Consider the following 25681-nt stretch of genomic DNA (forward strand, 5'->3'; position numbering starts at 1 on the left):
TTTGGAAATCAACTACGCTGAACAAAATGGCTATCTCAAAATTTTGAAAAAATAATAATAATAATAATAAATAATAAAACATTGGAGCCGTATGGCCTTTACTATAGGCAACGCTACAGCGTTGCCTCTGATACCTACTTCTACCACCCCTACCAATGCTCTACTATTTTAGAATACTTGAGTTTTAGATGAATTAATAACTTTTTAAACCATATTTGTTTTATATTCTTAGAGTAGACGAAATATTTGCAAAAGTTGTCAGATAGCAATAAATATTTAGTGTCTTATTGTAAAAATGGGCGAACTTTGTTGTTTTTTGTTGATTTCGAAGCCCTAACAAGTGAACAAGTGCATTGTAAATTTAGTGATGATTCAGAGCCCTATAAAATATTTTTCTTTATATTTGGTATTTAAATAGAGACAACATTGAGGAAAACAGCATTTAAGCCACTTAAGTTTCAAGATTTGTAAAACATACGTACATAAGGGAAACTTTTTCTCAAGAACGGTGTAAAATTATCAGGATTTTTAAGGCTTGGCTCTTAAATCCCCAAAGGTAATTACTAGCCTATTTAATTTTCATTTATCACTACTACTACTACTACTACTACTACTACTACTACTACTGACAACTCACCGCAGCACCAAGCCACCTGAAGCCAACGCAGCTACACACGCTCCTCCTCGCTCCCAATCTATTCAAAGCCTCCCTTTTTAAACCTTCTTCCCAGGAAGTTCCCATTTCCTTTAAATCTTTCTTTATGACGTCCTCCCACCCCAGACGACGACAACCTTCTTTCCGTTTAGCCCTAGACGGTTGGCCGAAAAGGACAATCTTCGGCAATCTGTCATTATTCATCCGCACAACGTGCCCTATCCACCTCAACCTTTTTTTTCATAATGACATATTTTATGGGACACTAAATTCAGTCTCATCATATTATTTTAATATTTAATTTTTGTCGCAATAGTGCATAGATTTAGTTGAAATTAATGATAATGATAATTATTATTAACAATAAGTATTATTGTTGATATTTCATAAAATCAACAACGGCACGTTTTTTTTCGAAGCTATCATTAATTGTTAGAAAAGGATGAATTTCTTATGCCAGTGGCCACGTTTCAAGTAGCAACATTTTTTGTTACTGCGAATATCACTTATACTTTATTCAACAATGCCGTTTAGATTTAAAGGAGATGGGGAAGCTGGCCGCTTTTCCAAGGGGTTACTACTACTACTACTACTACTACTACTACTACTACTACTACTAACAACTCGCCGCAGCACCAAGCCACCTGAGGTCAACACAGCTAAGCACGCTCCTCCTTCACCCCAATCTATTCAAAGCCTCCCATTTACACCCAACCACGAAGTTCCCATTACCTTTAAATCTTTCTTTATGACGTCCTCCCACCCCAGACGGGGACGACCTGCTTTCCGTTTAGCCCTATACGGTTGGCCGAAAAGAACAATCTTCGGCAATCTGTCTTCTTTCATCCGCACAACGTGCCCTAACCACCTCAACCTTTCTTTCATTATAGCCCTAGAGAGCGGTTTTGAATCATATTTGTCGTATAGCCTATTGTTTGAAATACGGTCAGTCACCTGGGTACCCAGAACAATTCTTAAGCAATTTCTCTGGAAAACATCTAGCAAATCTTCATCCGCTTTTCGGAGCGTCCATGCTTCAGAGTCATATTTAACCACTGTCATCACTGTAGCTTCTAATATTCTAATCTTGGTTTGCAGACTTATTTTCCTATTCTTCCAGACTTTTTTTAGCTGTGAAATACCACCATGAGCCTTGGCTATTCTATTTTTAACAACTTCACTGATTCCACTATCTACTAATAATTCTACCAAAGTAAGTGAAGCTGTCCAACTGATCAATCTTTTCATTACCAAGCATCACCTTTTCATTTTCACTAATTCTTATCCTTAGTGACTTAGTCTTCCTAACATTAATTTTCAAACCAATTCTAGCACCCTGAACTCGCAAAACCTCTAAAACTTCATCCATTTTGCTCACACTTTCATCTAGGATGCTTGAATCATCAGCATAATCCAATTCCAGGAGACTTTTTCCTCCCCATTTGATTCCGAGGTCTCCCATTGCCTTTCTTGTGCTCCAAAACAATGTCCATCAAAATCATCCATATAAAGGGGGATAGAACACAACCCTGCTTAACTCCTGATTTAATACAAAACCAGCTGCTAACCTCACTTCCTACCTTACCCGCAGCAGTGTTATTCTCGTACATAACACTAATCACTTTATTGTATTTGTCTGGTATACCATACAAGGATAAAACCTTTACTAAAGCTCTTCTATCAACAGAATGGAACGCTTGCTCATAATCTATAAAACTGAGGACCAAAGATGTTTGAAAACTCAGGCACTTCTCAAATATTAGCCTAAGAGTGAAAATTTGGTCGACACATCCTCTACCTTTTCTAAAACCACACTATTCTTCTCTTACAACTTTGTCTGCGGCATCTATAAGTCTGAAAAGTATCATATTATTAAGCAATTTAATGTCTCCATAGACAAGACTAATGCTTTAATAATTACCTCGCCCGCTGTCATCGATTTTTTTATGAAGTTGCTTAGTTAAATTTTTTATAAAATCGTTAGATACTGACCTCTTTTCGAAAATCATATTCATAATTCATGGGTCAAGCTTTGTAAAATGTTTGCACGAAAAGAAACTATCAAAAGTGTATCAAAATGGTGGAAACCAGGGCTTCTCCAGCCCCGGTTATTAGACCCATCAAGGTAGATTTTAGCCTATTCACTCTCAGTTGTGACAACGAAATTTCTTTTAAGCCATTTGAAAGTACACTTAGTGGCTTTGTCGTTACGTAGCTTTAGTTCAAATAATAAGTTTTTCATTGTTTAAAAAAAATAGAGTTGTGAGAAAGTCAAACTTTAGCGTAAAGAGCGAGGCGTTGAGGAGGGGACAGCCCCTTTCATATACGGAATAATTTCTGTTCGTTTTAAGTTTTAATGTCGTTCCTTACTTTCAGTTAAAATTTTTTTTTTTTTTTTATTAAATTTTTGAACGTTTTTTAATTAATGCAGGTTTTGATTTTGGCTGACCGTATATGAATAATTAAAACAAAATTTGAATATTAATTTTAATTTTATTTTGTTAAATGGCTTTCTCAAAACTTGTTTAATTTTGTTTACGAAAGTTTTTATTAGTAATAAATATACGTAACTTACGAATTAACTTACGTAACGAACTTCTAAATTCATATATTTTTAATACGTATATTAGAGGGTTCGGCCCCTAGTAAATACCTTGCTCTTTAAGCTAAATTTCGAATTTTGTTCCAATTCTTTAAAAATGACCCCTAATCACAAATGCCGTTAATTAGAATAAATAGCTCTTATGAAAGTACTAAAAAATCTTTGGCTTAAAGAGCAAGGTATTGACCAGGGGGTGAACCCAATCATATACGTAATATTTTCTGTCGTTTTAAGTTTTGATGTTGCTCCTTACTTTCAGTTGAAAAACTTGTTTATATATATATATATATATATATATATATATATATATATATATATATATATATATATATATATATATATATATATATATATATATATATATATATATATATATATATATATATATATATATATATATATATATATATATATATATATATATATGTATATATATATATAGGAGGATCTTTCCTTTAGGGAAAGATCCTCCCTAAAAAATTAAAATCAGTTTTGATTTGATATTTGTTGGTGTTATCATCACTGAGAGGGTATCATATAGGCTGTGATAAAATAAAGACGAGTATTCAATCTTATCTTAATAAATTTATTCCGTAACGAGATGTTTAAAATCACTAGTATATACAAAGATTCGAACAAAAATCAAAAGAAAACATACAATTATAACAACACGTCATTAAGAATGTGTAACATGATGAAAACAGGCTGCAGCTGCCGCTGCTGATGAATGTAACAGACTGGCATAACCCTGAGGGGTAGTGCCCCCAAAGAAGAAAGGTAGTGCTGAAGCACCGTATGGGGCTAACTGCTGCGCTGTCGAATATAGTAAAGGAGAAGGATTAAAGGGACTCCCCGCGAAATGTCCAGACATAGAAGCACTAACTGAAGGGTGAGGGATTGGCGCTGCATTTACGTCAAGTCCTGGATTTTGTTTCTTCCATTTAGTGCGACGGTTCTGGAACCAAATTTTCACTTGCGTTTCTGTTAAACTTAACTGAAGTGCGAGATTCAATCGCTCACAAACGGAAAGGTATCTTGTAGTTTTAAACTTGTTTTCTAATGCCACTAATTGTTCATACGTGAATGCAGTTCTTGCTCTCCTTGGTTTTCCTCCTTTTGAGTCATAGCAGGATTTTTTCTTTTTAGATTTCATCCCGTTTTCGCTCATCCCGTCGTGTTTATCGCTCTGATCGTCTTCGCTTTGTATGTCATCTTCGTGAGAGCTGCCTTCAGCATCACTTCCTTCGACATCCACGCTTAATACTGTAAAAAAGGAATTAGTTTAATTAGAGTCTTCTCTGTTAAAAACTCGAAATATTCAAAAAATCTGACGGCGTTGCTAAATCATTCATTCATAATGAATGAACTTCTTAAAGGTTCTACACCAGTGAAAATAGAATCCTATTGTTTAAATTAGGTGAGTGAGAACTTCCTCAACAATTTGTATTTTGAAAAAAAAAAAAATAAAAATTAGAAGTTTAGCTTTTTATGAAAAAGATATCTATATACATTTATTGAGTTTTTGGTATTAGCGAGCACTAAATAAAAAAAACGTTAGCCAAAAATCGTCGAAAAATAAGCTAAAAACGCACAAAATCAATCAGCTGAAACAGGCCTAGCTTTCCTCTTGAGATACAGTTGTCTTTGGGAATCAATGTACGTTTAATATTTTAAATTTCTGCGGACGAAAAGCATTGCCAATTTCAAAATAATTATTTTTCTTATTTATTTTCAAACTTCAACGTGGCAACACTGCTGAAAATAGGGTGTAACCCTATAATCTTACATAATTTCGGAACAACAAAAAGAAAGATCTTAGGAAATTGCAGTTTTCAGATATGAATAGATCTGAGGATTGTGGAGGGGCAAAACCCCGTTTTTATTTTTATTGGCTTTATTACTTTAACTAAACACGAACCCGTTTTGAAATTATGATACATATAAATAAATAAAATTTCAAAAATAAATTTAAATTTAACAAAATTGATTGCATCGAATGTGTTTTGAGAAGGAGCATGTGCATTTTTCTTATGCCACTAAAAGTAAAGCATTATGTCTATTTGGCTTCCCAAAATTTTAAGCTTTATGTACTTACATGCTTTTTGAAACAAAACAAAAAATTAAATAAGACTGAAAATAAAAAAGAGAATCAGTTACGTTTTATGTTGAAACTGGTGGCTCGTGATTGCGCATATTTTCCGAGTTAAATCATTAGTTTCTCTTTGTCTTTATGCAGTTTTTATCAGCTCTTTTTTAAGTTCTTCCGTTCTTTTATCTGCTCTGTTTCAGTTTCTATTAGTTTCATTCTTTATTCATTATGAATAAGTTGTTTTTTAACTTTACTAACTTATTTGTTTTTCTCGTTGCTCTGATTAAGTCTTGTTCAATCCATGATGTAATTTACTTTAACATTTTCCCAGTTCGATATCCTGTTCTTTAATTGATTAAATAAAAAAGCAAGTTTTTTTTAACTGAAAGTAAGGCGCGACATTAAAACTTAAAACGAACAGAAATTATTCCGTGTATGAAAGGGGCTGTCCTCTCCTCAATACCTCGCGCTTTACCCTAAAGTTTTTTATTGTTTTAAAAATTAAGTTGTGTGACAGATTCAAACTTTAGCGTAAAGAGCGAGGTATTGAGGAGGGGATAGCCCCTTTCATATACAGAATAATTTCTGTTCGTTTTAAGTTTTAATGTCGCGCCTTACTTTCAGTTAAAAAAAAACTTGTTTTTTTTTATTTAATTTCTAAACGTTTTTGAATTAATGCAGGTTTTGGTTTTGGCTCACCGTGCATGAATAACTAAAGCGAAATTTATATATTAATTTTACTTTTTTGGCTAAATGGCTTCCTCAACATTTTGATCGGACGTAACTTACGAATTAACTTACATAACGAACTTCTATATTCGTATGTTTTATTATATATTAGGGAGTTTGCCCCCTAGTCGATACCTTGCTCTTTATGCTAAAGTTTGAATTTTGTTCGAATCACAAACCCCTGAATCAAAATAGCAGGTTAATTAGAATATATAGCTCTTTTGAAACTACTAAAAAAAACTTTAGCGAAAAGGGCGAGGTATTGACTAGGGGGCGAACCCCCTCATATACGTAATAATTTCTGTTTGTTTTAAGTTTTAATGTTGCTCCTTACTTTCAGTTGAAAAAACTAATTTTTCTATTTAATTTCTGATCGTTTTTCAAATGAGGCTGGGAAATCCGCCACCCCCTTCATAGAAATGTGCCTCTCCCAAGGAAACATCCTCCCCCGTAACCCCCTCCTCCAACCCCCTCCCCCCCATCAGAAAAAAATCCCTTCTGAAACGTCTTTATACTTCCCATTAACCAATACTATATGTAAACAATGGGCAAAGTTCATAACTTCCAGCCCTTCCCCCGAGAACTGTGGGGGATTAAGTCATCCTCAAAGACATATTTATTAGATTTCCGACTATGTTGAACAAAATGCTATCTCAAAATTTTGATTGGGTGACTTTGGGAAAAAAATGAGCGTGGGAGGGGGCCAAGTAGCCCTCCAATTTTTTTGGTCACTTAAAAAAGGCACTAGAACTTTTAACTTCCGTTCAAAATGAACCCTCTTAAGATATTTTAGGACTACTGGATCGATACGATCACCCCTGGGAAAATTAAAAAAAAGGAACAGAAAAACAAACAAATAAACACGCATCCGTGATCTTTCTTCTGACAAAAAAAACAAAATTCCCTATTTTTGCAGATAGGAGCTTGAAACTTCCGCAGTAGGGTTTTCTGATACGCTGAATCCGATGGTGTGATTTTTACTAAAGTTCTATGACTTTTTGGGTATGTTTCCCCCTTTTTCAAAAAATAAGGCAAATTTTCTCAGGCGCGTAACTTTTGATGGGTAAAAATGAAACTTATATATTTGAAATCAGCATAAAAATCTGATTCTATTGATGTATCTATGGGTATTAAAATTCCGGTTTTTAGAGTTACTATTGAGCCGGGTCGCTCCTTACTTACAGTTCGTTACCACGAACTGTTTGATTGATATTTGGTTGGCGTTGGTTGGTTTTGCTTTATATAATTTCTTCAACATGACTATTGACCCCAGGGTGCCAATTGTATACGTCTGAGTAGACGCTACCGTATTGCTTGAAACTTGAAACGACTTTTTACTGAAACGAGTTAAACGAGTTTTTTGTTTTGATTATTATTAATATGTTTTTGACTGTTTGCCTCATGATTAGAGATTGGTCATAATTTGGTTGTTTATTATTTTTTTTTTTTTGGTTGTTAATATTTGTTTGTTAAGCGTTTGTTATGTATGTGGTCGCCCCGTATCAAGTGTTTTCCTGTTTTTCTTTGCGCAACCAATTGGATTTATGTAATGTGTTATATCATTTTGTAATTAAATGAATTGAAATTTTTTTTAACTGAATGTATCGCAATTTTGAGTGAATTCAATAGAACCAGTGGCAGGATTACATCTGGGGGGAGGGCCATCTTTCCTAAGCTTGGTCCAGCACATTTGTTGATTTGTTTGAAAAAAACCCTGAGATTGTTACTCTTTGCGATAAAAGATTAAAACCTTCGTCGATTTATTCCAACCAGACCTTAACCTAGACAGAAACCGCTAGATAAACTTTTTTAGAAGAATTTCTTATGGAATTGCCCTCTTCAAACCAAATCCTGAATGTGGCATTGGTCTATTGCTAGCTCCACATAAAAACATATTGGACAAGCAATGGAAACTAAATAAATATTATTTTAACGGGATTCTTCTATATTTTCATTGATCTGATAATTACATCTTTAATCGGTTCCTTTTCTAAAGTGTTAGTCCCAAGGGGGCTAATATCATTTTCACCACACGCGTTGGATGTTAATCCGTTTGTGGCTATCAAGCATGCAAACTGCGGACAGCTGGAATAACACACATAACTCCCTCAGCGGTTTAATTGAATGCTCCAACTAAACGTCTTGTAAGCAGATGAGTTTGAGTTTATGTTTTTATGTCACTCAACGTCTAGGTGGCCTTTTAATTAATGGCAGTCCACGGTTTGAAATTCAGACTTGTCTAATAGCTCTTTCAACGATTTAGTTATTTGATATCACATTGTTGATTCAAAGAATGAATTGGTTTCAACCATCTAAATAATTAGTCAACTTTCAATTTGATTTTGGCACCCACCCGGAGAGTAGCTTTAATGTTTTAATTTCCATTACAGTATTTAAACTACTAATTAAATATAACCGTTTCAAAAAAAAGCAAGAAATGTAAAGAACAATTTTAAGACGAAAAGAGCAGAAATTAAGTCATAAGATAACTCACACTTTAACTACACAGAAAATACCATGAATGAATAAAAGAAACCTAAGAACTAACTAAAATTAGAATGAATGATTATATCGGATTTCAAAATAACAGATACCACTATGGATGAATAGACGAAACAAAAAACGAACACACATTAAGATGAATAATCAGCTTAAACTTGACAAATGTTGCCACAAATTCAATAGCTAAAGGTTACAGTGTCAAGCCTTAGGACTAACGTTCTTATCCGATACCATGAGAGGCTATAGCCGTGCCCGGAGGCATAAGAGACACGGTTGAGTGCCTGATTATTTTCCATTTAGTTTTTGCTCTTAAAAGGGGCACTAAAAGTTTTAACCTCCGATTTAATGAGCTCCCTCCCAAGTGTCTAAGACTGCGCCTTCCATACGAATTTGAAAATAGTAGAAATGAGACACGTGACTCTTTACTAAGTCAACATTAATGAATTGACTCGGATTACACCCTGCTTCTCTATTAGACATTTAGACTCCTCGAATTTCCCCATAAATATTTGAATGCATTACTTTAGCGGTTTTGATCAAATTGGATTCACAATTAGATTCAACTGGAATCAAATTCATAAAGTTAGACCTGTAGTACGTTTTTAAAACCTCGATTGCCACAGTTTTGGCCCCTGGAGCAAAACTTTAGTACCGTGACTTAGTAGTCTCTACACTTATTAAGAGGGCGCCCACAATCGGCGTTTTTTGGAAAAGTGGAAATCAGATAGCAGTCTACATTAGCTATTTCAGCTAATGTAGACTGCTAACTGTCTTCCAGTTTTCCAAGGTCCTAATGTCTGCAGGTCCGCAGTGCAAACAGTGGGGTAGGAAAGTAGCAATGCTACTTGGCGGTTTTCAAATTTGTCGGCAGATTTTGTCAGAAAATACCATTTTAACATATAAAAATAATTTTTACTCAAAGAAAACACAAGTTGTGCCGCAGGTCATCAAATTTACCCTTCCAGATTTGAATCAGTGAGAAACTGTCTTCGCTTAACCATTTCTGAGAATTTAAGATGCTTCTTTATCTTTCTTGGTAAACCCATAGTTTCCTTTACAAGTTTATTGCTTAATAAAGTTCCCAGAAAACTAAAAAAACAATCTTAATTTTCTGTTTTTTGGTATGCCGGCCCTTAAAACGGAAAACTGTAACTACAGTAGTGGTCTATATTATCCAGATTATCAGTTTTTTACTCCAGTTTTCCAGAATATACTAAATGTAGATGCGGCTTTAAGCCCTTTTCCACAACAGTATTCCATAACTCTTTAAAATTAATATTGCTTGGAATTTTTTTCTCATTGGCAAACCCGATCCCTTTGGTGCACCTGCACAGTTAGGCACCCTGGCATCTTTAATAAATTATCAGGTAGAATAAAGCAGTAAAAAATTCCTAGGAATTATCTTTAATGAGGTTTAAGTTCTTTATGTCTCTTTTCTTCATAAAGACGGTTAACAATTATGAATCACCAATAGTGCTCTCCATAACTCCCGGACAAGGTTACTTTTCCCTAATAATTCTTCCACCCCTTCCCCCCATAGACCTCACCTCCCCCATTCTGCTACTACGAAAATATCCATTTTTATTAAAATATCCATTAATTGATATGTTAAATAAGGTTATTTCCTAGTGTTCTACCCCCTTTTTTTACCATTTATTGTAAACTTTATTCTACTATTTCTGGAGACTCGGTTTGTGTAGTCTTTTGCTTTACTATATCCTGTAAATTTTTAAACTGATCTTTTGGAGTCTGACGCACTTCGTTTAAAATTAGGTTTTAAGGATTACTTTTTTTTTTACTTGGCATAATCTACGATTTTGTCTTTATTGAGCTTGTGGTAAACTTATTGAACGAATATTATTTCTTATCTTATTAAATAAAAAACAAGTTTTTTTTCAACTGAAAGGAAGGAGCGACATCAGAACTTAAAACGAACAGAAACTATGATGTGTATAAGGGTGGTAACCTCCTCCTCCCCACGGTAAAGTTTTTTTTCGCACCTAAAAAAAGCTTCTTATTGTTCTAATTAAATGGTCCTTGTGTTTCAGGAGTCGTTTAAAAAAAACTGGGTCAAAAATTCAACTTTAGCTTAGAGTTCGTTTTTAGTTTTATTGTTGATACTTACTTTCAGTTGAACAAAACTTGTTTTTTATATTTAATCTGATAGTTGTTTTTTTTTAAATACCGGGAAATCCGATTCCTCTTCCGTGGAAAATTCCCTCCCCTATGAAGAAACTCTCCGTGACAAATTCTTCCCACTCAAAATATCCCCCACCCGCCAGAAATATTCCTCCCAGACAATTCTATTTTCGCTAAAAATTCCCCCGGAAAATATCTTGCGGACGATTCCGCCTGAAAAATTCTTCTTAGCCCACAATTTCTCACTGTTTTTCAAATCATGCCGGATGTTCCTCGCCTCCGTATACAATTTTTCCCGGGCACCCCCCCCCCCCCAGTGTAAAGTTTTTCCCGCGGAAAATTTCTCCCATGAAAGATTTTACCCCACGGACGGATCCTCTAGACAATTCCAACCCAGTGAAAATTATCCCCGGACAATTACCAATAACATCTCCACACGTAAACTTGAGTCGGCAAAGATAAAGTACGACAAATAAAAAGAACTATGTATAGAAGTTTGGCTAATTCCCCCAGTGTAAGTTTACCCTGGAAATTTTACTTCCACCCCGAAACCTTCCTCCCCTCTGAAATTTTCCCTGTAACCACCCCTCTCCAGCAGAAATTCCCCTTCCCGCACCAGAAAAATATCTGTATACTTCCCTAGAAAAAGGAAACTAAGAAGACTACTACTAAGAAGAAGTTTCATAACCTACAAACCTTTCCCCAGGAGCAGTGGGGGGTCATGTTATCTCCAAGGGCATAGCTATTAGGCCTTTCAACTACGCTGAACAAAATAGTTGTCTCAACATTTTAGTCGGACGACTTTGGAGGGAAAAAAAGGGTGCGGGAGAGGGGATAGCTGCCCGCCAATCTTTTTGGTCACTTAAAAAAAAAAACACCAAAACTTTTAATTTCCGTTAATAAGAGCCCTCTTCGGATATTCTATGACCATTGGTTGCATACGATCACCCATGGAACAGTCAAACAAACAAAATAAATAAATAAACACGCATCCTTGATCTTTCTTCAGATGAAAATCACAAATTCCATATTTTTTAGATTGGAGCTGGAAACCTGTACAGTAGGGTTCTTTGATACGCTGGATCTGATGGTGTGATTTTCATTAAGATTCATTTAATTTTGGGGGGTGTTGCCCCCTTTTCCAAAAACCCGGCAAACTTTCTAAGGCTCGTAGCTTTTGATGGTTAACACTAAACTTAATGGATCTCATATATTTGGAATCAGCATAAAAAGTGAATTCTTTGAATATATTCTGTTTTTTTGAATTATGATTACTAATGAGCCGAAATGTAAAACATAGGCTTAGAAAAAAAAGATAACTAAACGGTTTAGTACTGACCAAAGTCAGGCAAAAAAAAGTGTTCATCAATTTTTTATTTGTGTTGAAGTTCTGTCAAACAAAAATTCAAGCCTAGGGGTTTTTAATCTTATTTTCTGGGAAGAGTTTCTCTGAGAAAAATTTGACTTGGGTGAGATTTGTCGGCTTTGAGGGTTATCAATTGTCTTGCTACCAAAGCGAAGGGCCAAATATCATCCGTTTCTCCAAATTTAAGTTCAAATAATTCTATTGTATAGCTTTCTCCCGCACAGTCTTCATCATTTGTTTTTGGAAGATTAGATTATTCTTTATGAAATTAAATAAAACAAACATTTTTTTAACTGAAATTAAGGAGCGATATTAGAACTTAAAACGAACAGAAATTATTCCGTATATGAAAGGGGTTGTCTCCTCCTCAACGCCTCGCTCTTTACGCTAAAGTTTTTTATTGCATTAAAAAATAAAGTTGTGAGAAAGAGTCTAACTTTAGCGTAAAAAGCGAGGCGTTGAGGAGGGGACAGCCCCTTTCATTTACGGAATACTTTATGTTCGTTTTAAGTTTTAATGTCGCTCCTTGCTTTCAGTTAAAAAACTTGTTTTTTAATTTAATTTTTGAACGTTTTTAATTTAATACAGCTTTTGATTTTGGCTCACCGTACATGAATAATTAAAACAAAATGCGCATGTTAATTTTACTTTTATTTGGTTAAATGGCTTCCTCGAAAGTTGTTTAATTTTATTTACGAACGTTTTTATTAGTAATAAATATACGTAACTCGCGAATTTACTTACGTAACGAACTTCTATATTCATATATTTTTATATATGAGCGAGGTTTTTAAGAGCGAGGTATTGACTAGGCGGCGAACCCAGATCATATACGTAATAATTTCTGTTCGCTTTAAGTTTTGATGTTGCTCCTTACTTTCAGTTGAAAACTTGTTTTTTTTTTTATTTATTTAATTTCTGATCTTTTTTTAAATAATGCTGGGAAATCCGACACCTCCTTCATAACAATGTCCCTTCCCTCATGAAAACTTTTTCCATGGAAAGATCCTCCCACGTAACCCCTGATGCCCCCCCTCCAATACCAGAAAAATTCCTCCTGAAAAGGTGTGTATACATCCCAATAAGCAATACTATATGTAAAAATTGGGTAAAGTTCATAACTTGCAGCCCTTCCCCTGGGGACTGTGGGGCATTAAGTAAACCTAAAAGACATAGTTTTTATATTTTCGACCATGTTGAACAAAATGGCTATCTCAAAATTTTGATCGGGTGACTTTGGTGAAAAAATCAGCGTGGGAGGGGGGCTAGTTACCTCTATTTTTTTGTCACGGTCACTTAATGAGCCTTCTCACGATATTCAATGACCATTGGGTCGATACGATCATCCGTGGGAACAAAAACAACAAAAAAACAAATAAACACGCATCTTTCTTCTGACAAAAAATACAAAATTCCACATTTTTGCCGATAGGAGCTTGAAACCTCTACAGTAGGGTTCTCTGATACTCTGAATCTGACAGTGTGATTTTTATTAAGGCTCTGTACCTTTTAGGGTGTGTTTCCCCTCTTTTTCGAAAATCAGGCAAATTTTCGCAGGTAACTGAGAACTTTTCGCGTAACTTTTGATGGGTAGGACTAAACTTGATGAAACTTATACGTTTGAAATCAGCATAAAAATTTGATTCTTTTGATTTATCTATCAAAATTCCGTTTTTTAGAGTTTCCGTTACTATTGAGCCGGGTCACTCCTTACAGTTCGTTACCACGAACTGTTTGAAACGCAAAACGTGACACGCACACTGGCTTCGCGTTCCTCTTCGCCGCAATTTTTTTTAGGTAAATGATTTTACGATTTATAATTGATTTTGAAGCTAATCCTGAATTTTAGATATAAATAAAGGATTTTGAAAATGTTTATTGTCCTTCGTATATATTTCAATTTCTACAGCAATTCCAATCCAAGTGTTGCTATAGCAACACTTGCCACTCTTGAGAGTAAACCATGTGCAAAGAATTTAAGAGATTTTTAAATATGGATCTTTGCTTTTGTGTTGTCTTATCTATTCTTAAAATTATTTGGGTATTTAACTTTATTTGAAAACAATCTAAATTAAAGTAAAGAACAACTATAAACTGAAAATAAATAAAAATAATTGTTTCTTTTTAGTTGTACTGCAATCTTCTGAACCACCCTAATTGTTTATCTAAATGGATACACAAAAGCAACAACAAGAAAAAATAATAGGAAGACAAAACAACAAAACTACAAAAACAAGAACACAAGAACAAGAATAAAGTAACGAAAACTAAAGCAACTTTTTTATTATAATGCTTGGAGAAGGTAACAACAAGAAAAGAAAAGCAACAACAAGAAAAAATAACAAGAAGACAAAACAACAAAACTACAAAAACAAGAACACAAGAACAAGAATAAAGTAACGAAAACTAAAGCAACTTTTTTATTATAATGCTTGGAGAAAGGGGGCTTCTCTGAGGTTTTTTCCCCTTTAAATGATGCAATTTCAACGTAATTGCTTTTAACGGATAGCAGCATATAAAACACTCAAAATATCCCCCTGCCTTTATTTGTTGACTTCTAAAACTCTTTCAGGAAAAGGGAATTGTTTAATTTCATTATAATTTTATAACTTTCTGCTCAGTCTTCAATGTCTACCTCAATTTCAGCAATACAATATGAAGTTGACGCAGATATTTCTTGGTTTATTATGTTAAACTTTTTCACATATTCTAATTTCTGACAATTCTAATTTAAGTACTGCCGTGGCGGCACTTCTATGGGATTTTGAACCCAACCTAGCAATTAATTCCTCTGCTAAAAATCTCATATGTCAGTCAGTAGGATGTACGAAAATGTAGTTCAATCCCATTTTCTAGGACTATAGTGAAAAATATTAAGGTGACAAAGGGAAGATGACTAATTTCCAAAATTGCTCTTCTTAGCCATCCGTCTGGAGTCAAACGAAAAGCAGGTCATTCCCAAACCGGGTATGAGAAGAATTCATAAGAAAGGATTTAAAGGAAAACGGAACTACTTGGGAGTGGGTAGACAGTGAATCCTTGAATACATTGAAGTGGAAGAGGGGCATGCGAGGAGGAAGAGTCTTAACCACAAACCCTTTGCAGTGTATTGTCTAACTAACATTAAAACGACTTGATTTTTTTTTTATGATTGCATTGGTCAAATAAACTGACTTTGCGTGTCTGTGTAATCACAATGGGGCTAGGGGATAAAGCTAAGGAGTTACCAATTGAATTTTCCGTTGAGTTTGAATCTTTTTTTCAAAGCTCCAATCTTGGAATGAAATGGATATTTTGAATAATTTACTGTAACAGCTCTATTATTCTTTTAAAATATGTCTTCAAAGACCAAATCTTCAGAAGCCAAAATCTTAGGCATGGTATTGACCATACACAAGTAGCTATGGCTATTGGTTGTTTGAATAAGAGGTAGGCGTGGTCTCGGATAGGAGTTTCGCAATCGTATATGTTTAGAGTAAATAAGACTCCCAATCGTTTAAATGAAACATGAAAAGACTTACTTTTCTGTTCTAAATGGTTTACCGAAGGCTTAAAACAGTAAATGAAACATTGAAAAAAAAAACTACTTAAAAAGCCTTTAATTTTCAAAATATACTAAAAATTAAAAACAATCTAGGTGCAGGAGAAATAAAATAGAAATATGGAAATTTAATAACAGCCCAAAACCAACTTTCTGTGTATCACCGTCCCATGCTTTTATTTTGAGTTTTCAAAAATTTAAACTTTCCACAGGATTTTGTTTTGCTTATTATGGAGACACCGCTTGATTTTAAAGTTTTTTTTTATTTTAATAAGAAAAGTTCTTAAAAAAGTTCAAAATGGAAGTGTTATTACTTAACTTAACATTGGTGCTCAGTTGACTTTTTCGAGAAAATTAGTTAAAAGGGGAGTTAGTTTTTTCTCTCTATCTTCAATTTAAACAATTCTGTTATATATTTTAAGAAAGTAAAAAGAACGTTTTTTTTAATAAGACACTTTTTCCCCTGGCTTATATTTCTAAAATCATTTGTCCCCAGAAACAACTGCAAAAACAGTTTCAGTTCTAAAAAAAGTCATTAAAAGAAACTAAAAAAAACTATCTATGCACATAACTTTATTATAAAAACGCAATTGTCAATACTGACAAAATTGGTAGTCTTTCTTTTTATTAATGGAATTTGTGTAGATTCCGGAAGGTATCAAACAGTTCGTGGTTACGAACAGACCCGGCTCAATAGTAACCGAAACTCTAAAAAACGGAATTTTGATACCAATAGATACATCAAAAGAATCAGATTTTTATGCTCATTTCGAATATATAGGTACCATCAAGTTTAGTCTTACCCATCAAAAGTCACGTGCCTGAGTCACTTTTTAAAAAAGTAACTTTTTAAAAAAGGCGAAAACAGCCCATAAACGTCATAGAACTTTAATTAAAATCCCATTATCAGATTCAGCGTATCAGAGAACCCTACTATAGAAGTTTCAAGCTCCTATCTGCAAAAATGTGGAATTTTGTATTTTTTGCCAGAAGAAAGATCAATGATGCGTGTTTCTTTATAATAATAATAATAATAATTTATTACAAACCCGCTATAAAAAAGAAGCATGAAGAAGCGGAGCAAAACAAAAGAAAAGAGAAAATAAAAACGAACACAAATCAACCGAACATAATAATCTACTAAATACAAACAAATCACACTTCAACTATCAAGCAAGAAAGTCGCTGGGAAATTATTTTTTTTTCTCAGAGGTGATCTTATCGACCCAATGGTCCTAGAATATCTCGGGAGGACTCATTCGAACGGAAATCAAAAGTTCTACTGTCCTTTTGAAGTGACCAAAAAAATGGAGGGCAACTAGGCTTCCGCCCATGCTGATTTTTTTTTCTCCAAAGTCACCCGATCAAAATTTTGAGATAGCCATTGTGTTTCAGCATGGTCGAAAAATACAATAGCCATGTCTTTGAAGATAACTGAATCCCCACATTCCCCGGGGGAAGGTCTGCAAGCTATGAACTTTGCCCAATGTTTATATATAGTATTGGTTATTGGGAAGTGTACAAAAGTTTTCAGGGGGGATTTTTTCTGGTTGTTGGGGGGGTTGGGTGTTATGTGGGGGGGTCTTTCTATAAAAGGAGTTTTCATGGGGGAAGGGACAGTGCTTTGAAGGGGGCGCCAGATTTCCCAGCATTGTTTAAAAAGAATGATCAGAAATTAAATTAAAAAAAAAATTCAACTGAAAGTGAGGAGCAACATCAAAACTTAAGCAAACAGAAATTATTACGTATATGATTGGATTCACCCCCTAGTCATTACCTCGCTCTTTACGCAAAAGCTTTTTTCTACTTTCATCAGAGCTATTTATTCTAATTAACGGTCTTTGTGATTAAGGGGTCATTCTGAAAGAATTGGAACAAAATTTGAACTTTAGCGTAAAGAGCGAGGTATTGACTAGGGGGTGAACCCCATAACATACGTAATAAAATATACGAATATAGAAGTTCGTTATGTAAGTTAATCCGTAAGTTACGTCAGATCAAAATTTCGAGAAAGCCATTTAGCCAAAAAAAGTAAAATTAATATGCAAATCTGGTTTTAATTATTCATATACGGTGAGCCAAAATCAAAGCTGCATTAATTCAAAAGCGTTCAGAAATTAATTAAAAAAAAACAAGTTTTTTAACTGAAATTAAGGAATCTTACAACTTAAGACGAACAGAAATTATTCCGTATATGAAAGTGGCTGTCCCCTCCTCAACGGCTAGCTCTTTACGCTAAAGTTTGACTCTGTCTCATAACTTTATTTTTTAAAACAATAAAAAAACTTCAGCGTAAAGAGCGACGCCTTGAGGAAGGGACAGCCCCTTTCATATACGGGATAATTTTTGTTCGTTTTAGGTGTTAATGTCGCTCCGTAGTTTGAGTTAAAAAAAAACTTGTTTTTGTTTCCATTTAATAGTTTTGCGGCCTTTTTCTCACAATAAAAGAAATATATTGCAACCTATTTTGATTTGAAAACTCGTTTCTCCGGATCAATGAAAAACCGTATCCAAAACTGTTAGTAAATATTTCGAACAAAAAGAAATGTTTAAGGTGATTTTGAGCTTAAAAACTAAAAAAAAAACTATAGTTCTTACTTACTTAAAAAAAAACTATAAAAACCGAAAATGATAATTTCTAAATTTAATAAAATAGTACTATATTTCATATTTTGCAGTTAATTTTCTTTGCTTTTTTTTAATTTATATTCTGCTTATCCATAGTCACTTCTCAATTTTACATTGAACGCTAAATGATATGCTACCCTACATCTTCACCAACATATTGCTGTTGGTTATTCCAACCCGAGCCCACGATTTTGATTCGATGAGAAAAAAGCGGGGTTCCAATCATAGAAAAGGTCCACCGAACAATCTAAAACCGTGAAGTATTGACGACTTTCAAATTATTTACATTTAAGGGGGGAGGCTGAAACGGAGAGGCAATGTAGTAGTCATAAAAACTGTAGTTTATGAATCTAGCTTAAATATCACCAATCGTGTTTTATCAGAAAAAAAAGAATTTAAATAGGGCTAGTAGACTATTTAGTAGACTACTAGACTAGTAGGCTAGTAGAAATGTTTGTGGGCTAGATAGCCCACAAATATTTCTTGCCGGGGCTCCTGTTTTTGGGTAAGCAATATTTAGTAGTTTTTTTTTCTGCCAAGGGTCAAGATTAACTGACTCATTGATTGCTCTCCTAAGCCTTGAAAGTGCATTTCAAGAAAATGCAGCTTTTACTAATGTGTATTTAGAATCGGCCACTAACATTTTTGATAATTTCTCAGTGAAACAGGGTTATTCTATCAGGAGTAATGACCATTTGTAAAAATAAAGTATCCAGATCCAGCACTGTATTGTTAGTATACTTTTTTTCAGAAGTAAAGCTTTTCTTTTTCAGAATTAAAGAAGTTTCTTTTTTCAGAAGTCTCAGGAGACGCAGTTTATACATCTTCTGATACACTTCTCATACATTAAATATTATAAGTTATTTATAGTATAGAAAAATTGTTTCGAAAACTTACCCCAAATAGTGTTTGCAAGGAATTTTTTTGCTTAAATATATATGCGATTAAATTCTGTGTCGCTTACGATTATTTTGGCTAAAGGTCTGACTGACCGTTTTTCAAACAGTAAGCTGTTCGAAAATGTGCTTCTTGCCCACTTTCTAAGGCTGTAATGACAAAAACGTCGAGATGGCTAGAAAATATTTTACGGATAAAGAATGAACGATTGCCTAAGACTGTCCTATTCGGCCAACCGTCTAGTGCCAAAAGGAAAAGCAGGTCCTCCCCGAATGGAGTGGTTGGAGGTCCTAAGAAAAGGTTGAAGAGAAATTGGAACTTATGGAGGAAAGTTAAAAAGGTAGGCTTTAAGTAAATTGGGATGAAGGAGGGGAGTTCATAAATGTGTTCGTTTGAGGTGGCTTGGTGCTGCAGTAAGTTGTTAGTAGCAGTAGTAGCAGCAATAGAAGCAAATAATATTAGGATAATTATCATCAAATAGGACCAAAAATCCTCACTGTTGAGAAAACGGACGAAATAATTTTATTTCTGAGTTTCACCATTGCTGAGCTCCTCTCTTAGCCCTTTTATGTGGTAATATATTGTCATTGTTATCTGTTAATTGTTTTTCAATAAAATTAACCTGAAACTGAATTTGAAATGACGATAGCAATACCATACGATATAAAGTAAATATTAATTTAGTGTTTACTTTATCAGTTTTGTAATTCATTAGCATTTTAAGTAAAAAGTGATCTATATGGTCGTGATATAGACGCGCTTCGGAGTAAATTAACTGTATTATTTTCAGATACTGTTTAAAATTGAAATACCCTGAACAATTTTTCAGTATCACACGTTTAGAGTTGCACCTGAAAAAATTTTTGAATAGTACAAACGGTGTGCAGGACAGCCAGAATTTTACGGTCTTTTTACATCTTCCGGCCCTGGACACCCCTAAAAGGCTTCTCAAACTTAAACTACTACTACTACTAACAAACCACCGCAGCACCAAGCAACCCGAGGCCAACGCAGCTACGCCTGGGGCTCCTCTATCCCAATCTATTCAAAGCCTTCCTCTTTGCACCCTCCCGGGAAGTTCTCATTTCCTCAAATCTTTCTTTATGAGGTTTTTCTGTGTCAGTTTGTCATCCTTTAAAGTTTTAGTGTCATTTTTCTGCAACAAAAAATGTTACATCAAAATAAGGAGCTGTTATTTTTCATTTTGTGGAGTGATACAACAATTTCGATTCGATTAAGCAAAAATTCTTACATAGCCGGGACCATATCGCTAGGAGCAAAACTTCAGGGAACATATCGCTACGAGATGGCTTATCCGTCCTTTAACCTATTTGTAGTCCAAAATAAACGGTTATTACAGAGGACTTTGTAAGCTTCGTTTGACCGATTTAAATCAATCGAGACTTTGTTCATTTAAATTCAGCATTGTGGAGTTGTACGCCACGCATTGAGATAGGGAGCGTGGATATTTCTAGTGGGGTAGCAGAAGTCTGAAGAAGTATATTTTTAGGTTCATATTTTACAGCGGTTTTTGATTTTTGCATTATTATGAAGGGATGGGAAATCTAACCCCTATCTACATTCCTTTGAAAGATATATTTGGAATAAGTGTTTTAAATCGTTTGCTGATGGGGTAGCAGATGTTTTCTTGTTAAAGACGCATTTTGAGAATAAAACAGAAGATTATAATCTACACGTTAACGTGTGCTAAGGACGAGAAATGGGGGAGTTCCCCGATAGCGAATTTTCTTGAAATTTTAAAAATACTACATAGAATGAAATCACCATACTATTTAAGGTAGGCCTAGTGTAAGGACTTATGAAAATCTACCAATTACACGGCACACCTCTACACGGTGCGGCATTTCGTTTTTGAAGATTATTCTTGTGCACGCTGTAATTCATTTATCATAACTTATTAAAAAAAAATAATGGTTAAATAAAAGACCATTTTTTCACATTAAATAGGGATCAACCCTTAAAATGAACATAATTTATTGCAAATATGGGGTAGCCCCTCATTCTTTAAGCTAAAAATATCGGCTATACCTTGCGTATTCCTGTAATTCATTTATTATAACAAATTAACAAAAAATAAAAATTATTTTTTCACATAAAATAAAGATCAATCCTTAAAATGAACATAATTTATTCCAAATATGGGATAGGCTCCCCCTAAACGAATCCTTGTTAAAATACGTAGCATGCTGATTGTCATTTTTTATTTACTAGAGAAGCAGTGTATGGAAGGACAACATGACATTTTATTATATGAAAATTACATGCCTATCCTTTCGTTTTTGTGGGGGTTTTTTTTCAGATAAAGATGAAGAGTGACGTAGACACTTAAAATAAATGTCCTACATAGCCTATAGGCTATTCGACATTCGGGGAGTTTGCCATAATTTGCCTTATTTATTTAAAGAAGAAATGCCGCAAAATTTCAGACTGCCGAAGCTGTTCAGACTGCTTAGGGAATTACCCCATTCAACCTTTCCTGCTGATCTCCTTTCATTGTAAATATTTGCGACTAGAGATTCTTCTGTAATAGGGAAATGGGTACTGTTCTATTAACCGGGCTCTTTCGAATACGGCAAAATATACCAGTCGTGAAATAGATCGAGACGCCAGATAAAAACAGGTTTACAATGCCTTCTGGGATATAAACGAAGGCAAGAACTGTATTTATATTGTTGTGTTTTGGGGTTTAGGGGCGATGTAGCCTACCTAGGCTAGATTACGTATTTAATATATGGTGTACTTTGCCCCCCCCCTAATGTGCAAATATATAGCCAAAATTTGTTTCTTAACTATTGTATATTCATCCTATTTTATTGTATTTCATTAGCATTAACCAAAGTAGCACTATATAAAAGAGTCCGGTTAATAGAACAGTACTGGGAAATGATACAAAGGCATGCGGGAAGGAATTTGAAAATGTTGCGCCAAAAAAATCTTGTCTGGGTGGGAGTATTAAAACAAGGTCTTATCAGAAGGAATTTTTCATTGGTGATATACGATGCATGATTTGGTCATTGTAAGATGGCCTAGAAATTATTTTGCGTTTTATCAATGATAGATAAGATGTGCGAAATTTAAACTTACCTGACTGATTGTCACAATCGGAATCTTCATTTTTCATCTCCTCTTCAAATTCAGGTGACTTTAAATTGCATCTTCTGTCTCCAGTAAACTTTTTAGGGTCCAATATATTTTCAACACTAAAAGGGAGTCTCGCTTTTTCTTCTTTTTTTGCTGCAAAGTTCAAATGGGATTGCAAAGCTGCCGTTGCTAGATGCAAAGCATTGGTCTGTTGCTGAATTAAATACGGTGAAAGATTAAACGGCAGAGCTGGGTATACATACGGCATTTGTTTCTTTGTTTCAACAGACTCAGTATCACTGGAAATGGGCGATTCAAATCGTTGTTCAATCTTTTCCTCTCCTGTTCTATCGTTTTCACAGTCTGAATTTTTGTTCGATGTTAAATCCACGGCCTCACTTTTCACCACAACACCTTCCATAATTGACACAAATTGGGGAACTGATTCCAGCAGTATAGTTGGAGAGATCTACACATTCTGGAAAAGATTGGTCTGTTTTCCAATTGGCTTAAAAGTTCCAACAATTTTCTGGAAGCAAGTTTCTAATTGGAAGATATTAAGGGGAAAGGAGGAGCTAAACACCATGGAAAAGATTATACGCTTTTTAGAAGCTATCACAAATCATTTGCCATGGATCATTTCTAGTAATTGAGCAATTAGTTGTCACTAACTAGGAGTTATTGGGTCTCCAAGGATACTACAGTTTAGAATTAACGACAATACTTATTAAAATCAGCAATAAAAGCTTTCATTTACCAACGTCTCTACTTGACAATTAAATAAAAAAACAAAACAAGTTTTTCAACTGAAGGTGAGAATCAACATTAAAACTGAACACGAACAGAAATTATTACGTATATCAGGGGGCTTTGCACCCTTCTCAATACTTTGTTTTTTACGCTGAAATTTGACTTTTTGTTCCAATTATTTAAGAAGGATTCCTGAAACACAAGCGCCATTTAATTAGAATAATAAGCTTTTATTAAAACTTCTAAAACAAACTTTAATGTGAAGACCAGGGTGTTGAGGAGAGGGCAATCCCCTTTACATACTCGATAATTCCTGTTCGTTTTAAGTTTCAATGTTGCTCCTTAATTTCAGTTCAAAAGACTTTTTTAATTTAATTTCTGATCGTTGTTTAAATAATGGCAGGAAATCCAGCTACCTTTCTACAGGAAATTCTCTTCTCCTCATAAAAATTCCTCAATGGATAGATCCTCCCACCCCGCCAGAAAAATCCCCTCTAAAATGTATCTGTATACTTCCCAATAGCCAATACCATGTGTAAACAAGGTGAATCGGTTATAGCTTGCACTCCTTCCCCTGGGGTCTTTGGGGGGGGGGGGCTCAAGTCATCCTCAAAGACATAGTTATTAGATCTTCCAACTATGCTGAATAAAATGGCTATCTTAAAATTTTGATTGGACGAATTTGGGAGAAATAGGACGTGAAGAAGCCTACCTATTGATCACTTAAAAAGAACAATAGAACTTTTGATTCTCGATCAAAAGAGCCCTGTACTGATCTTCTAGGACCACTAATTTAAAAAAAATCACCCCTGGAAAAAAGAACAAAAAAACACGCAACCGCGATCTTACTTCTTGCATCAAATGAAAACTTCCACGTTTTGTGCCTGAATAGTAGGCTGAGGTTCTCTGATATTCTAAATCTGATCGTGTGATTTTCATTAGGATCGCTTTTGATGGGTAACATTAAATTTGATTAATATTATACATTTTGTATAGGCATCAAAATTTTATTCTTATGTTGTATCCATTGTTATCAAAAATCTGTTTCTTAGAGTTTCGGTTACTATTGAGCTGCCTATATATATATGTATATATATATATATATATATATATATATATATATATATATATATATATATATATATATATATATATATATATATATATATATATATATATATATATATATATATATATATATATATATATATATATATATATATATATATATATATATATATATATATATATATAGAGGAGAGAAAGAGAGAGAGAGAGAGAGAGAGAGAGAGAGCCGGCAATCGGCACGCGGCAGGCTGCTCTATATGGATTCTCATTGTCGCTTGTCTTCTAACCACAGATAATTTGAGCCTTTTGTCTTACTGGTCTTTATTCTATCGTATCTCTCTTCTATTCTATAAAGCCACCGGGCCCCAGCACTCAACACGTGGCAGCCTTCTATATATAGCATGGGCTCTCATTTTGCTTGTCTTCTAACCGCAGACAATTGGAACCTTTTTTTTCATGTCATCATGGTTCACCACAGGTTCGATACAGCCACCCTTGGAAAAACACAAATTGTTTCTTTAAGTTGTGACCTATTTAGATCGTTTTTCGGCTAGAATTGTCAATTTACCAGTTTCAAGAAGAAAAAAAACAATATGTAGCTAATTTTGAAGCCGGGCCATTGCTCTCGGCATGTGATAGGCTTGTATGTATTGGTTGTCGTTGTAAGTAGCAACTTCTAAATGAGTCACCTTTGTTTGCTACTCTTTCCATGGGAAAATGGAGGGATCCTCAGGGAACACATAGAGCGTTTAAGGGTCCCAATAACTTGAAATCAACCGTTGCGCAGTCTAGGGCATCCACAGTATATAAATAATAGATCTTTTTACAGATCTTTATATAATAGATCTTTATATTCTCTTTATACAGTGAGGGCATCTTTGTAGATTTGTACAGGGTTTTACGCTACACTTAGTTGGCGTCAAAAATTGCGATGGCGTTGTTCTTCTAACTTAATATTTATAGCTCTTCTTTACTTTCATTCTTGACTCGTTCTTATTTTTGCTGTCGCTTGTTTTCTAACAGCACAATTCTTTGTTTTTCACTCCATTAATGACAAGGTCGCTTTTTTCCGATTGTTTGTAATTTTAACTAACGCTTATCTTTTAACCCTACATTTCCTTGTTCTTGCAATAGCATATCTTTTAGCCTCATATTTCTTTCTTCTTTACTTTTTTGAGTAGTTTTAATTCTTGCTGCCGCTTATCTTCTAACCGTATGTTTCTTTGTTTTTAACTTTTGTGTTTGGTTCATTGTAATTGTTGCTGTCGGAAGTATTCTGCTATTTCTGGTCACGTTTGATGGTCTTGGTTATTCATTTGTCCTCTAGGTATTATAAGACTACTTAAAACGTCTTTTGTAAATACACTAATTACACTTGGTATTTTATACTGAGCAATGTTCCTTTTGTAGTGTTTCATGCGTCATTGATGTAATTCCGTTAATTCGATTTCATTAAGTCTATTTTGTTGCGTTGAAAACTGTAAGCTTACTGGTGTTAATTCTGTCGCATCTCTCTTCTTATACTATAAGTGGATTTAACCTAACAGAAAATAAAACTTCTTTGATAAATTTCAGGTATTCCTCTAGCTTCAATTAAAAAACAATCCAAAATA

At 34.3% G+C, this 25681-nt stretch overlaps 1 protein-coding gene across 1 annotated transcript; it reads right to left on the reverse strand.

The window, feature by feature from the left end:
- Positions 1-3835: 3835 nt before the first annotated feature.
- On the reverse strand, positions 3836-22671 carry LOC148950823 (homeobox protein slou-like). The gene is made up of 2 exons (XM_089090023.1): positions 22254-22671; positions 3836-4520 (listed from the first exon to the last, which is right to left on the reverse strand). Exons 1-2 carry the CDS (start codon positions 22669-22671, stop codon positions 3934-3936), a joined length of 1005 nt encoding a protein of 334 aa, XP_088946149.1. The 3' UTR covers positions 3836-3933.
- Between the last annotated feature and the right edge of the window lie 3010 nt (positions 22672-25681).

This window comes from Artemia sp. Qi Xiang Cuo, chromosome 6 (genome assembly GCF_049724085.1).
Source record: "Artemia sp. Qi Xiang Cuo chromosome 6, ASM4972408v1, whole genome shotgun sequence".
Classification (NCBI taxonomy): domain Eukaryota; kingdom Metazoa; phylum Arthropoda; class Branchiopoda; order Anostraca; family Artemiidae; genus Artemia; species Artemia sp. Qi Xiang Cuo.

What these genes read in the sequence shown, in the direction of transcription:
- LOC148950823 (XM_089090023.1), bottom strand. Translation starts at nt 22,671, where the DNA reads ATGGAAGGTGTTGTGGTGAAAAGTGAGGCCGTGGATTTAACATCGAAC. An exon ending in CGATTGTGACAATCAGTCAG is followed by an intron (nt 4,521 to 22,253) that starts GTAAGTTTAAAT and finishes CCTTTTTTACAG; the next exon opens with TATTAAGCGTGGATGTCGAA.